The 15,122-nt window shown below is 40.0% G+C and overlaps 1 protein-coding gene across 1 annotated transcript; it reads right to left on the reverse strand.

Annotated features, from left to right (window-relative positions):
• Window positions 1-1,910: 1,910 nt before the first annotated feature.
• On the reverse strand, window positions 1,911-11,149 carry LOC147327528 (carbohydrate sulfotransferase 12-like). Its single transcript, XM_086295208.1, has 6 exons — window positions 10,650-11,149; window positions 8,734-9,364; window positions 8,382-8,524; window positions 5,163-5,291; window positions 4,868-5,060; window positions 1,911-2,549 (listed from the first exon to the last, which is right to left on the reverse strand). The coding sequence occupies exons 2-6, from the start codon at window positions 9,253-9,255 to the stop codon at window positions 2,277-2,279; spliced, it is 1,260 nt and encodes a 419-aa protein (XP_086151334.1). The 5' UTR covers window positions 9,256-9,364; window positions 10,650-11,149; the 3' UTR covers window positions 1,911-2,276.
• Between the last annotated feature and the right edge of the window lie 3,973 nt (window positions 11,150-15,122).

Consider the following 15,122-nt stretch of genomic DNA (forward strand, 5'->3'; position numbering starts at 1 on the left):
CTCTCTCAGCACCCCGCCCAAAAAAGCCTATACACACCTATCAGTGGTGGAAAGTCCGTTTAGTTAGGTAATATAACGAATTATACTTGCACTTCACTTTAATACAGGGAAGGAAATACTGTGTTATTTTTTAGTTTTAAAAAAGGTATCTGACCTCGGTGGGAATGAATGGGATTATTTTGCAGGGATTATGTTATCTGGGGAAATATTATACTTATGTTTACATTTCTCTCTTTTTCTTTATTTCACTTTTTTCTTTTTCTTTTCTTTTTTCTTTTTTATCTCACAACCTTAAGTGTATGGGCTAATTACCCCGAATGTGCTGATCATCTGTAATCATTTTCCTCTCTTTTTGTGTATATGTATAGAGGAAAAACTCTTAATAAAAAGACATTGTTTTGTTGTTGTTGTTGTTAAGTATCTAATTTCAGTTTGGCTCTGAATCATACATTACCATTAAATCATCTTTAGTCTCATTACTGGAAAATGGGAAAGAGATGCAGTGGGGTTTTTTTTAAACATCCAAAAATAGATGGAAATACAGTATATAAGGCAGTTGTTATAATTCTGTGTAGCCTGTAGGTCAATATTTGGTATTCTTCAAAACAGCCTGAACTCTCTTAGGCAGCTTTCTTTTAATTTCTTTAAGTGATCTTCGGGAATAGTTCTCTGGGCTTCTTGAAGGACATTCAAAACTCTTCTTTGGGTGTTGGCTACCTTCTGTCCTCTGGTAAGATGATCCCACATTGCTTCAGTAATGTTGTGGTCCGGGCTCCAGGGAGGTCAATCAATGACTGATGGTGTTCCACTGTGTTTTTTTTATTCAGGTATGCTTTACTGCTGTGTCAGGTGTGTTTGTGATCACTGTCACGCTGATCAGATCCTTTCCAGTTGGAATTAACCCTTGTAATGTCCTCAGGATTCCCATACTCTTGATGACAACACAAGGACAACACAAGGGTTAAATGGTGGAGCAAAATCAGACTGTACTTTTCTGTGTGCTGTGTTTTCAGTCCAGTTCTTGTGTAATTTAGCATATCTCAGCCTATCTATTTCATGAAGAATGGCTTCTTGTCGGTCACCCCTGTTGAGGCTTCACTGAACAGTAGATAGATCAGCTGAAGGGATTTCTCAGGTCCTGTGTCAGGACTTTACTGTTTTTGGTTTTTTTATTTCTTACATACACGACTTTCAGATATGGTTTATCTGATCTTTATAGTTTTTCTTCTTTTGAATTCAACTTTCACAAACTTTAAGGGGGGAAATGGTATCACCTTGTTGATACAAAAGTTCTATTTTATGCCTGTCAAAAATAGAACTTTGGAACTTTTGTACAATCAACTAAGAAAATGGGGAAAATATTATTTTTGTTACACATTGTATGTGTTTTTGTGAGTAACAACGTGCCTAGAGTTACAATTTAAAACTGATTCTTTGCAAAGTTGTCTATTTTGTGTAGAAACAAGACAGGTTCATCGTTTGAGTTAGCTGAATTCTTTATGCTCAAATGATTCAGATCAGTGTGAAGTGACTTGTGTCGAGACTGTGCAGTATGGATGGACTAATGTGTTCTATTTTATTCAAACTTCTGCCTCTATAGTATACTTAAAGGTAAATAGACCAGGGATTTATTACTCCACTTTCATGAAGCACTCACATACAGATAAAAAAAAAAATGGCTTTAATGGATCTTTTAAAAATGAGTGACAGTTCCTCCTAATTTGCAAAACACTTATTCCTCAACCTGAGATCTGAAGACTTGACAAAATGCCTCCAGAACCAAAGCAGACAGAGGATTTATAGATGTTTTCTCAAGCTTCGTAGCACTTCCAGTGATAAGTAATTAGAGATTAAAATCAAATTTTGAATTGAGAAAGTTTAAACACAAATTACCTACAGAGGATCACACAGTAATTTAAAAACTCTTTATTTTTCTGCATACTTCCCCCTCAGAAATGTGAGCTAACATGCAGCCCAAGACCTTCACTCATGACTTACCAAAATACCGCATTCAAAAAATACTCTTTAAAGTGCCATTGCATGAGGAAACACAGACTGGGATAAAGTAACTTGTAAGCTGGTGCACTTTGGATATGATATAATGTCAAAAATAAAATAATGCAGACAGGCACTTTTGTCTTTTGAGGTATGCATAAAACAAATTAAACACACAGCTTCACAGACTGTTTTTTAAAGGCATGTGCTCGTTGTGCGCAGGCAGGGAAGGTGAACGCGCTACACACAGTGCAGCGTCCGGGCCTTTGGCTTGGTATGGTCTACTGGTGAAGCACGCTGTCAGGTTTGGGGTATCCAAACAGCTCAAAGTCCAGCTCATACAGCTTGTACAACTGTCTCTGTGTTGAAATGGGAATCTGTGCAAACCAGTCTCTTTCCCAGCTGGCTGCAGTTTTGTTTTGAGCCCCTGAGGGGAACCGTATCAGATGATCCACCTTCAGAAGCTTCAACAAGTGCTCTGCATCTGTTTCCAGGGTTTCTAGCTTTCCGATAAAGTCATACTTCACCTGGCAGGGGTGGCACAGACGGTAGACCTGAAACACAGCAAAAGCAGGAGTATCATTTAAAAACTGCATTAGTTTGTGTGTGTTTGTGACTTTGTCTATCTGCCTCTAATAATTGACTGTTTGTGCACATATACTGGCATTCAAGAAAAAAGGAGACACACAACTCTACTCTTGTGTTTATTACTAAAATGGATTTGAATACACAGGCTTCCTCATTAATCCATCCAAAATACACAAAAAAATAAAGAAACGCTATTTAATCAGAGTCATGCATCAAGTCATGGAGGAGATTGCCTGCCTTCTGGAGTTACTCTCTGACAGTTGGACAGGGCCGTAGAAGGTCCTTAACCCATAAGTGGGAGTGTTATCTTCTGCTTTGTGCAAGGAGGAACAAGATGAGCACTGCCAGAGCCAGGCCACTGGTGTGAATGTACTCACTACCTGGCACCGTGGAGCCTGACTGCCGTTTGCCATAGAATACCAGAATTGTCAGGTCCACCACTGGCACCCTACCCTTTTCACAAATGAGAGCAGGTTCACCCTGAGCACATGTAACAGACGTGAAAGAGTCTGGGGAAGTCGTGGAGAACGTTATGCAGCCTGTAACATAGTTCAGCATGCCTGTGGTAAATGGTGGGTCAGTGATGGTTTGGAGAGGCATAGCATTGGAGGGATGCACAAACTTCTGTATGCTAGGCTAACAGCACGGTGACTGTCATTAGGTATCAGGATGAAATCCTTGGACCGACTGTCAGAGCCTACATTGGTGCAGTGGGTCCTGGAGTCCTCCTGGTGCACGATAATCCCCAGCCTCATATGACAAGAGTATGCTGGCAGTTCCTGGACGATTAAGGAACTGATACCATTGACTGACCCCCACGCTCACCTGACCTAAGTCCAACACCTCTGGGACATTATGTTTCACTCCACCCAGTGCTGCCAGTTGCACCTCAGACTGTCCAGGAGCTCAGCAATGCCCTGGTCCATGGACATCATCTCATTAGGAGAATGCCCCAACTTTGACAGGCATATATACAAGCACATGGGGGGCTAAATAACAACAACTCAAACAACATTATGAGTTGCTGAATTTTCATTTCCATCAACAATGTGACATCCTTTGGTTCCTAACATATTATGTAGTCCATAATAGTAGAGATGTCCAGCATGAATTTCTCCCCATTGAGATCTGATGTGTTTTCACAATGTTCCTTCACTTTATATTTATGTATTCCATCAGACATGCAGCACTTCACTGTGAGGTGCTTTGATAATACCAATTATGTAATATTTTATTTGATCTCTATTTCAAAACATAGCTCTCCAGCTAACTACTGTCCTTTCTTTTTAGCTATTGTCCCCTCATTCTGAATATCTCACCTGGGTTCATCTCATCTCTCTTTCTGAATATCTAATATGGCTGAGATATAACTGTGATGCAGGTATTGTGCTAAAAAACTCAAGGAAAAGCCTAGAAATCACCTATTATAGGGAAAGTGCTGCTTTATTGCCATTGTTATGCTGTTCCAGTGTGTAGTTTCCTTTACTGACAGCACAGTTTGTCCAAATACATTGCACCGTTGTGTTTGTACTAATGCACGTTGCATTAGTACAAACTGTATGGTCCATCTTTTGACAACTAAATTCATTCAAAGGATGTGAAGCAAGTCCACGTAAACCCTTAAATATGAAACATTCATACTTGAAATGTTTAAAATCATCAAAACTCAGAAACTTGAAAGTGTTAAACTGATAAAATGTGAATAACGCTATGCTAATTCACCTGTTAATGACCAGGTAGTGAAACAATACTCAATATGTCAGATCATTTGCCATTTGTCTGCCAGCAGAAAGAAACACAAATATTTTAGAAATCTGCCAAAAACGAGTTTAAAACTAAGAAATTATTTTATTTGTAGTCAAATAACAAGCTGAATTCATTTTTATACTGTCGACCAGGACTTCTCTAAGAAGTCTGAAAGTAATCAAGCATAAAATTCGACCACTACCAGATTTTCCTGTTCAGGAATTCAAATAAATGATTTGGCATCTTAATCAAAAAATAATCATGTGTTTTACAGTTTTTTCTCCTCTGTTTTTAACAGAATAATATCACACACAATAATTATATTTTAGTATTAAAAATATCATTGGGTGGATTACCTATTATAAGAAGGTTTTTTAAGTAACTACCAGTACTGTTAATTTATGGAAGCTGTGGAATAAGCCTTACAGTGGGTGATGGTCTAATAAATGTGTTAAATACACCCCATGATTTTAATGAACGATCTTTCCTTAACCTGCACGTGTTAAAATGCATGCGTCTGATTGTGTGAGGCAATCACCTCCCGCCAGTGTTCGTTGAAGATGCTCTCTTTCTCAGTCTCTGGATCTAGCAAGTATGTGATAAACTGCTGAAATGTTGGTTTGATTCCTGCCTTAAATGCCTCGGCCGCGGTCTCTGGCAAATCCCCAGACACATTGCCATAACGACGCAGCATAACTGAACCAAACTGCCTGTAGAAGTCCTGGTTGGGCCTTAAAACACACACAAATACGCACACTTCAGTGATTCATCAATGACATGGGCTACTGTTTAATGCAAAGTGAAGCACATTTCCTTGAACAGCAAACACACACCTTCCAAACTTGTTCCTGAAGGCAGAGATAAGACGCACAAAAGGGTCGCGTACAAACAGAAACTTGGTGTAATGCTGGAGCTTCAGTGCCATCAAGTGGCGGGACAGGGAACCATAACGGCGCCAAAATCTAGAAATACACATAAAAAGCACTGTTAAAGATCTTGTTCTGGGGTTACCTCCTTTTCAAGTTGTGATAGTTAGATATGACTTGGATACACAAACTCTGCATGTCTGAATTCTGTGATAATTTGTGGCTGAGTCACAAGATGAATGAAGAACAAAGCCAGATCACATCCAAAGGGGAAAGGGATAGGTCTTGTGTAACGACGCAGACAGGAAAACACATGTTCGACTTCAATGGGCTACAGAGCGGTCTGCCTGTGCTGCAGCACCAAGCTCCGCCTGTCCTTTCCGCTCGGCCTTCCAAGCGTCAACTCACACATTTTGTTTGCGAAACACATTTTTAAATAACTTAAAGTGAGAATATAATTACTTCCAGGTTTTGGGGAATCTTCCTTTTTATTAATGCTTGACATACTTTCAATTCAGTCCAGTTCACATTTCAGAAAGTTGTTTGGGAGACATTCATCTTGGAGTATATATTTTTCTTGGCTGTGCAGCCTTCCTGTTCCAGAACATTTTGCATGAGGACTTGGTTATTTAAAACTATGGTGGTCTTGATTTCCTTGTGTGGCTTAAGGAGACAATTTTATTTATGACTTATCGACATTTTTCCCAAGAAACTAAGCAGGCAGAGTGTTCTGAAGAGCTACAGTGATGTATTTATAGTAAGCATCACCTGTTTAGCATTTGCCGTTCCTCTTTCTGGTGCTCACTAATTAAAAAGTAAATGCCAATATCTCAATTATTCTCAAATCATTGACTCTTCCCTGGAGGTAGGATTAAGGCCGAGACCATTAGAGTGCAAAAATTATTAGAATGAGCAACTTAATTTCAGAGTAGGAAAAAAGTGGTACTGTTGAGGACACCAAGGTCATTCTGCTATTATAGCAATAAATCACAAGAAACAGGCTCAGATCAGCTCAGGAATGCTAATGAAATAGCTTTGTTTGTGCAGTGTGGATTCTGAAATATAATTCAGGAAGCAAGAATTAGAAAGAAAATATAATTTTAAATGTATAAATATGTAAATATGAGAGCGCAATTAGCAAAAGACTGAACAAGTATGTCTTGTAAGTTTGGAAGGGTAACCAGGAAAAGTGTTTTCTCACTAAAAAGAACCTGGCAGCACAGTTTAGGTTTGCAGCTGAACAAACCACAACCTGGACACTCTGCAGTCACTGGGCTGAATATGAAACTCGCTGTGTACCAAAGAATTATGGCGTCAAATACGAGGCCAGCTGTCTGACATTGGATCTGAAATCGGATCATGCGACAGGTCAATGATCCCACGCGCCGCAGTGAATCTATAACAGAATAGTTGAAAAAGAAAATAATCCAAGCATTGCAAAGGCTCAGTCAAAGCCCAGACTTCAACCTGACTGAAATGCTGTGACAGAACTTTAAGAGAGCTGTGCATAAAGTGGGATTTGTGAAAACAACAGCGGGGGCTGAGCCAAGATGAACCTAGAAAATAATTAAATAGTCCCAGATCCTCTAAAACCTGTTAGGATATTTATTACCGCTCTCATTCATGAATTATGTAATTAAACAACGAAAAGTTCAGAACTTAAACATATATCCACAGCTTTTACAATAATATTGTAAGATATTTTTAAATGAGAACCACTATGAAGATTAACAGTCTGATTTTTCGCTCTTCAGACACAGGTGATCCGGTCAAAAGACTTAAACTTGGCTAGCTGTGGCATTTAACTTCAACATTAATGAGAAATAAGCCCAAATTACAGCAGCACAAAATGCTGGCAAATTTACAATTACAGCTTTAATACAGTAGATCACTTCATCTCAAACAGACAACAGTTTGCTTTGATGACAAACTCTTTCTGCTTTCCTTCAGCACGTCATTTACTCGCGTCTGCTTATCTCTGGACGGGGACCTCTGCGCGTGTACTCCGATCTGCAGCATACTTTTGAGATGCTATTGATAAATAAATGACTTGGCTCTGTAACATCTTTTACAGCATCACAACCCACAGGTTCTAACTTGTGAATGATACAATGAATGATGCTCAGATTAGGACTGAATGTTTTCCATGTGTGGTTGTCCGCCCCTCTCTATCAGCCCATCACTGCAAAGCCAGGAAACTGTGGGTGTGATTTCTTCTGCATGTAACTTTTCATCACAACTTGAAAGAAGAAATTCTGATGTCGATGATCAGGCGAGTGGCTGGCAGAGAGTATTTCTAGGACAGTTTTGAGTCTCCTAACGCTGTGAATCCAGTTAATTTCTCTTTTATTTAGTTAATGTAGTTTTCACTCTCTTTTTGGCTTGTTGGAAAGGGGGAGGGGAAACAATCCAGAGCATCGGCTTTTGTACCCTGGCTGTGCATAAATGAATTCCCGCGTACCTCAATGAACTTTAGCAACTCTGTAAAGAAGCCAAAGCTCATCCATATCAATGTTCGAGACTGATAAGGTCAAATAGAAAATAATTACTTCAAGTTATTCAAGTGAAACTGGTTTTACACCCAACTGAATCACGGTGTGCGGCCAGGTTTTCCCATGCAAATAAATAATGATACTGGGTTATAAGTTGTCTGTTGTTGTTCAGCTCAGATCCAATTTAATTAATTTTAGAGCCTGATAGTGACTAGATATATTTTATGTCCTGACTCCTGATAAGTAAAATCTTAGATTTGAAAGAAGTACTTTCTTTTTCTTTTTCACAAGTCCGATCACTACTAAATGAACATTTATCACATCAACAGTACTTGGATAGTTATTATAAAGCTGAAACTGATACGTATAATATTTTTTAGAGAAATGAGCTGGTGGTGGTATAAATGGCAAGCTAGGATGAAGCTAAAGCAATAAACCAATTTATAGTTTGGATTAGAATAGACCGAAATCACAATATTCGCCGTGCATGGTAAAAAAGGGCACAGAGCACAAAAAATAGATACAGAAATCATGATGTGAGATTTTACTCATCATTAAAAACCTGATAAACCAGTTTTCATTTCACCAAATTAAATATTTACAAAAGTAAAGAGTTATTATGACGGTGCAAACACATCACCAAAACTGATCTAATATTTGTCCGTGTTATAGGTTCAATATTTGTGTGTCATACTTGGCAAATGTTAGATGCAACGTGGAGTTGTGTACAAGGTCAGCAGGTACAGCCTCTGGGTCAGTGTAGGGTTTCCCTGAGGAGCTTGAGATCAGAGACTGAGACAGAACCACCATCACTCGCTTCCAGTTGGTGCACGCCACCTAAACAGAGATCAGCAGCAAGGCAGAGAAGAGGGAAGAAAAGGGAAACCATTTAGAAGACAACGGGGACCATAAAGGAGAAGAACAATAATGAAGCAGTGTGATTTAAACATCTGCTTCTCCTCTTGTTACTTTCCCCACACAGTGAACTGACTCGCCACCCATATACACCCCACACCACACATAATCACTCACTGAGGCAGCAGTACCTTGGGAACGTAGCAGTAGATAATCTGGTGTGTATCGTCCACTATCAGGTGATCCAGTTCCCTGTTGGGGATCTGTGAAAAAGGCCTTTCGGGGACTTCCACGTCTTCCTTCCCTGAACACACGTCGTCAATCCTCTTCTTTCGCGCCTCCTGTTCCCTATCATAAGCAGAGATCTCCATCTCTACATCCTCCTTTGTTTCCTCCTTCCTCTGTGCATGATTTTGCTTCCCCTTCCCTTCCTCCGTATGTTCCTGAGCCGCTTCCTTTGGGCTAAATGAAGCACTAGAAGCGGTGGTGGAAACAATGGAGGAAGAAGTCGTGTGGGCTCTGCTGGCGGGCGTAGTCTGAGGCGGGCTCATAGTCGTCGGGGCACAGCATCCGGACTGAAGCACCTCGTGTTTGGGGTCCTTCAGCGGGTAGAGACTAAAGCCCCCAACATCATCCCAGTAGACAATGATAAGCAGGATCATAAACAAAGATCCCATGATGAAAGCCACTCGGAGACCACGCCACGTTCCCATGTTTATAGTGCAGCAAGAGCCGTAATTGGTGAATAAAAGAGGAAGAGTTTATCTCAGCTCCATTGTGGCCGCCTTACGGAAGGACAGACTTCCTGTTTGAAAGATTCAACTTAAAAAAAAGAAAGAAAGAAAAAAAAAACACAGGAAACATTACTAAACCTCGGCTTCTCATTTATAGCCTTACTAGGCACATTTAGACTGTGGTTAAAATGTTCAAGTTTGTAAGAAATAAAAAAAAACTGAAGCAATGAAACCACCAGATTTAAAAAACTGAAATACCACACTTTTTTTTTAAAATCCATTAAAATCATTTTACACCTCTTCCATCCCATTTACACACACCAAAAAGTAAAACCATTAGTAGCAAAGAAGCCCAGTAACAGTCATAACAGAGCAGATGTGGAGTGTGCGAAGACCCCACTAACGCAGATTTCAGAGAGACGTGCTGGAAATCACGTTAGGGTGGTTTCAAAAGTACTCCTCAGCTCTCAAATGCTTACAGAGCACTGTTAAAAAGAGGAATGTGAAGCAGCACAGTGCTAAACGTGCCCCTGTGGTGGTTTTCCTGAGAAAAATATCGATTTTGACTGATTTGCAAAGCATGTATTGTGTATTTATCTGATTGTTTGACTTAAAATTCACTGTGGTGGTGAACAGATGAAGCTCGACCTTCACCCGATGACACTAAACTGGATAAGGGAAGAAAATGGCTGGGTGGATGTGCACAGTGGTGCACAGTACTCTATGGCATTTGTTTCCATTTTAAAGAGAACAGCTGCCAGAGTATCTTACTAACTTGATGCCGGGCTTTATGATAGGCCAGGCTGTGTTCCTGACCTGTGTCATGTCAACCAGAGGCCGTGAGAACCTCAGGCTGCACCCTGGGGCGCCCAGCTGTCACAGGGAGATGTGAACAAATGGTTATGCTGATGAAGCAGCTTCAAACCAGGGGCTGCTTAAGGGTTCACATCCCTGATTGTTTGTCCCATAAAAAACATCTGCTATAGTGGAAAAAAATTATGGTGCCTTTTAAAACCAGAAGAAAAAATTCAGACAGGGCAAGAAGCATCCTCCAGCGAAAGGTGTTTTTTTCCGCAGCGTTTTTCCTCTCATTGGTTTAAATTTAAACTCCGCGAAGACAAGACGAGCCTGTCTGGAAAATCAAACATCCACACAGTCTCTTCAGTCTTGCCACGCGCTACACACAAGCGCACGCGCGCGCAAAGGCACGCGCAGAGATCAACGGAAAAGATCCAAAACTTCAAATGTTCAGTGACAAGCTGCAGGCCCTTCGCCCTACTTCCCTTAGAATATCTTAACCATTTCTCACTGAAAGCAGCTTACTAGGCTTTATTATCTCTGTTAATATTTTCCTCGTTTAGCAGCAGACTCACCGTGACCTCCTCCCGGCCGTCGCACGGAAACAATCTCAGTTTACACAGTAACCTACAGAGGTTACAATGCGCCCTTTCTGCGGCCGCACCGGCCAGTCCCTTCTCTCTCACGCAAACGGGACTCTTCCAGCTTCTCCTTCCCTGCAGCAGCCAACCACAGAAGGACTGCACCTCTTTCTCTCCACACTTTCATCCGCTCACACTCCGCTCATCATACCCAGGCTCTGAGGAGCAGGAAAGCCTCCTTTTGTTTCTTTTACGCCTCTCACTCAGGGAGCATCACGGCAGCAATTTAAGCCGGTCTGAACATTAATCTGTCTGTGAGGGAAAAAAAACAAAAAAAAAAACGGCTCATGACCTAAATCCTTCATATCACCCTGCAGAGGAGCTCCATAGTCAGTCCGCTTCTCTCGCTCTCTCTCCCCGTCTCTCTCGCTGTGTCCGGCTGCCCCGGTGATGAGACCAAGCGGGCGGGAGGTAGGGCGAGACAGAGCAGCAGCGACGACGGAATGAGCCCTATAATGAGGAAAGGCTCGCGAGATTTTGAAAATAGATTTTTGTTTTCAGAATCCAGCCACGCACTATTCCACGTGTTCCAACCCGCCCCCCCAACACACACATTTTTCTTTTCCCACACTGGTCTTGGGACTTCCAGGGAAAAACTAAAATAATTATAAATCTCTGTTGGTCCAGAGCCCGGGGAGAGCATAATCCATCTTTTTGTAGCTACAGTGTACTCTTATCCTCTAAGTGCTTCACATGCAGACAATAATAAAGTCAGTGTTTTGAAAAGAGAACAGATATAACGAAAATTACATTTCAAAAGCATAAAGATTTGGTGTTTTTTTTATTCCGCTACAGTGCTTTAAATTAAGTATTTATATTTTATACATTATCTAGTTTTATTATGGGAAAAAATAAACCTATATAAATCTGCCTGGTCTGTATGTGAAAAGTAATTGCCATTCAGCAAACTCATACCCCCAATTTCAGTTTCACTAGCCACACCCGTGCCTGATAATTGCAAGGCATGTTGAATCAAGACATCCCACTTAAACAAAACCTGTCTGACAAGGTAAAGTAGAGCTCAGAGAGCTCAAAAAGCAACACTTCATGTCACAATCTAAGGACGTAGCTGAGAAAAAAAAGTTAATGGCAACAATGGGAGAGATTAAGGTAAAAACCACTGCTGGGAAAAAAAGGGGGGGGCACAAAAGCTTTTGGGACTTTTGGGAAAATATTCTGTGGACTGACGAGACAAACACTGAAACTAACACAGCCTTTCATAAAAAGAACATCATTGCAACAGTTAAACAAGTTGGTGGTGGTGGTCTGGGGCTGGATTGCTGCTTCAGGACATGGAAAAGTAATTGACGGAAACATGAATTCTGCTCTCTACCAGAAAATCATGGAGAAGAATGTCTCATGCTTTGAAGCGGAAGCACCCTTGGGTTAGACAGGAGGACAATGATCCAACACACTACATCAAGCCTCCCGCTGAATGGCTCAGAAAAACAAAATGAAGGTTTTGGAGTGGTCTAGTCTGTACTCGAATCCAATTTTGGTGTTCTAGAATGACCATTAGCAGGCCGTTCATGCTGGAAAACCCTCCTATGTGGCTGTATTAAAACAGTTCTGTGGGCCTAAATTCCTCCACGGTGATGTGAAAGACTCATTGTCAGCTACTGCAAACACTTGATTGCAGTTCTTGCTGCCAAAGATGGCAAAACCAGTAATTAGGTTTAGATGGCAATTACTTCTCCACACAGGGCCAGGTAGCTTTGTATGACTTTTTTCTATAAAATTGTGATTTAAAAAGTGCATTTGGTATTTACTCCATTTTTATTTGCCTAAAATAAAAATGTATTTATTAATCTGAAATTGCTTCTTGGAGACTTGGTTTTAGGATTAAAGTTTAAACAAGCCTAGGCTAAAGGTTCAGACTGGGCACTTGGTTGTGTAAACTAAAATTAGTAATGAGATGTTTTGGAATACATTAAAGTCAGTGAGTGTCATCTGGTTAACAGAGAACAACTTTGAGCTAAAATGTAACAAGCGTTGATTGAAAGGACCTCAGATTTGACATTGCTGATAATAAGGTCCCAAGTCTGCAGTGGATCAGATGAGCAGCTGCTGAGAGACAGAAATGTCATATAACACAGTCTTAACCATTCATAAAATAAGAAGAACTATGAGACAGGAAGTCGACATTCTATCTTATAATTTAACATTTTTTAATTTCAGGAAACCATATTTGGGACTTAGTATCAAAATTTTTATTCAGTATGTCATCAAATTTGACTTCTATTTGAAGACACAGTAGCTTATACTTTCTTTGTTGTTTGAATAAAAAGCCAACTTTCATATGTTAAACTATGATTTTTTTTTCTCAGTAAGTCTGAATTTGAACTTGTTTTATAATCTGGTAATTTCTGTACAGTCAAAAAGTTTCAATTTTTTTTTAAAAAACTTGATTTTTCTCAGTAAAATGTATCTCTTTTTTTTTTTGGCTTTAAACAGGACCTCCTTCATAATAAAGCGCACATTGTCTGCAAATTTTATTTATTCATGTATTTTTTATTCAGTTATTTGAAAGAGTGCAAAATTTCACCCACAATTATCCAGTTAAAACATGCACACTTTAAGCGTTTAATTTGCAGATACAAAACTGATTTATGACTGTGGTTAAGCCACATTTCTTCAGGTGGTTTGTGGAACATTTAGTGACATGGCGAACTGGTAGATAACGTCTTTGATAATAAGAGTATTTCACAGTGAAAAGCACCACAGTGAAAGTGTTTAAAAGTATGCGCAGATATTTGGGAGGTTAATGAGATCCGTGCAGCATAGAGTCTATATTGTGGCTGAACAGTGGCCTCCCGCTCCCATTGGGAATTAGCCATGCAAGACTAATGAACCCAAATGGTGCTAGGACGTCAGCTGTATGTTGAGGTCTGAAAGGGTTTTTCACAATAACAATGACGCAAGTGTTGATGAGAAAACAAAACTACTGTATTTAAGGCCTTCCTATCGAGCACATTTAGACTATTTAATGTTTTATTGTAGAAATTATGGCCCACTTTGTTTTATTTTTTGCAAGCAAATCATATGGCCTTGGGGTGAAGGTATGGATGACTTTCAAATCTGTGGAAAAAGCCAAGGCTAGAATTTCACCTTAATGACAGACCAGGTATCTACAGGAACAGACAGAGAGGAAAACCCATGATTTTGGTTGATGCAAATACTTCAAGGCCACAAAACTCAAACAGCAGATACAAAAGAGCAAGTGACCTTAGCTTACAAATATTTTAAGTACAGCGAAATGTGGGAATATTAAAATCATTTGAGCAGAAATGGGCACAATTTCACTGCAATTTATGGCTTTCAAAGGCAAATTCAGTGGCAGCTAGATGACGTCTGAGTTTAGGCTCAAACACAGCCCTGCATTTAGCTGCCACGCTTGAGGCTGAAGTCATCTGTTTATGAGATGGATCTTTTTCCCCCTACAAACAACAAAGATTTGCAGTCGTTTTATATTCTTAACTGCAGTGAGCTAAAAACAAAACAAAACACAGTAAACACTCACCTGATTGGATGTAAACAAACTCATGTCTAATGGAGAAAAGGTACATGTGACTGTGATGCTGTTAATACTGAAGAGATGTGAGCAAACCTGTTGATGCTGATTGGTACTTTTGTCTTGACACTTTTCTACATCTGTAGCTGTCACATTTGGCCCAGTTGAAGGAACTTGTTTCAGCTGAGAACCAGCACTGTCCATGATCAGGATCGGTGTTTTCCTTGCAGTGGATTTCACATGCACACCCAAACATCATTTATTTTAGAAAAGACTCCGTGGAGGTGCATTAACAGTTTAAATGACCAATGCAGCAGGTTTGGACGTCAATTAGACATCTCACTAGTACAAAACCTGCACTGGTGTGAAATTAGCATGTGTAATTGTGTGGAATATTCACAGTTAGTGGGCGATTATGCCCTGTTCTGCCTTAATTACTCAGGAAACACAATCTAAACCACAGTACTTCTGCTGTACATGTGTCTCCTGGAGGGTGCTGCATGTGAGTAAGAACAGCTTTTATATCCTGATGTGATTTGATGACAAGCTGGCCTATACCCCGCCCCCTCCCCTCAGGAATTATAAGGTGAAACAGCAAAGAATCAGATACAGAAATATAATAAACAATTACAATTTTAATCTTAGCATCTTTACCAATAATCCAGATTATCAATAATCCACATGCCCTAATTAGTATGATCAGGGTACGCAGTAATATTTTATTAGACATCAGTGAACGACAACGGCCATGTACATCTTTGAATTATTTTATCAAGCCCGCAGCAGTTTTAGCATATTTACTGTGTAAACACTGCTCCAGACTCATGCAGGTTAATTTTCTGATATCACATGCAATCATGTGACCAATCCATATTTGAATGGACTCACTCTAATAA

Source organism: Aulonocara sp. 'chitande type north' Nkhata Bay, linkage group LG6 (assembly GCF_057382095.1).
Source record: "Aulonocara sp. 'chitande type north' Nkhata Bay isolate Kocher_YH1m ecotype deep benthic linkage group LG6, A_spYH_male_GT1.1, whole genome shotgun sequence".
In the NCBI taxonomy this organism is placed as follows: Eukaryota; Metazoa; Chordata; class Actinopteri; order Cichliformes; family Cichlidae; genus Aulonocara; species Aulonocara sp. 'chitande type north' Nkhata Bay.

Coding starts and splice junctions, on each gene's coding strand:
- LOC147327528 (XM_086295208.1), bottom strand. CDS start 9,255: ATGGGAACGTGGCGTGGTCTCCGAGTGGCTTTCATCATGGGATCTTTG. Junction 8,525..8,733: donor TCTACTGCTACGTTCCCAAG/GTACTGCTGCCT, acceptor ATCTCTGTTTAG/GTGGCGTGCACCAACTGGAA. Junction 5,292..8,381: donor TTGCATCTAACATTTGCCAA/GTATGACACACA, acceptor GTGTATTTCTAG/ATTTTGGCGCCGTTATGGTT.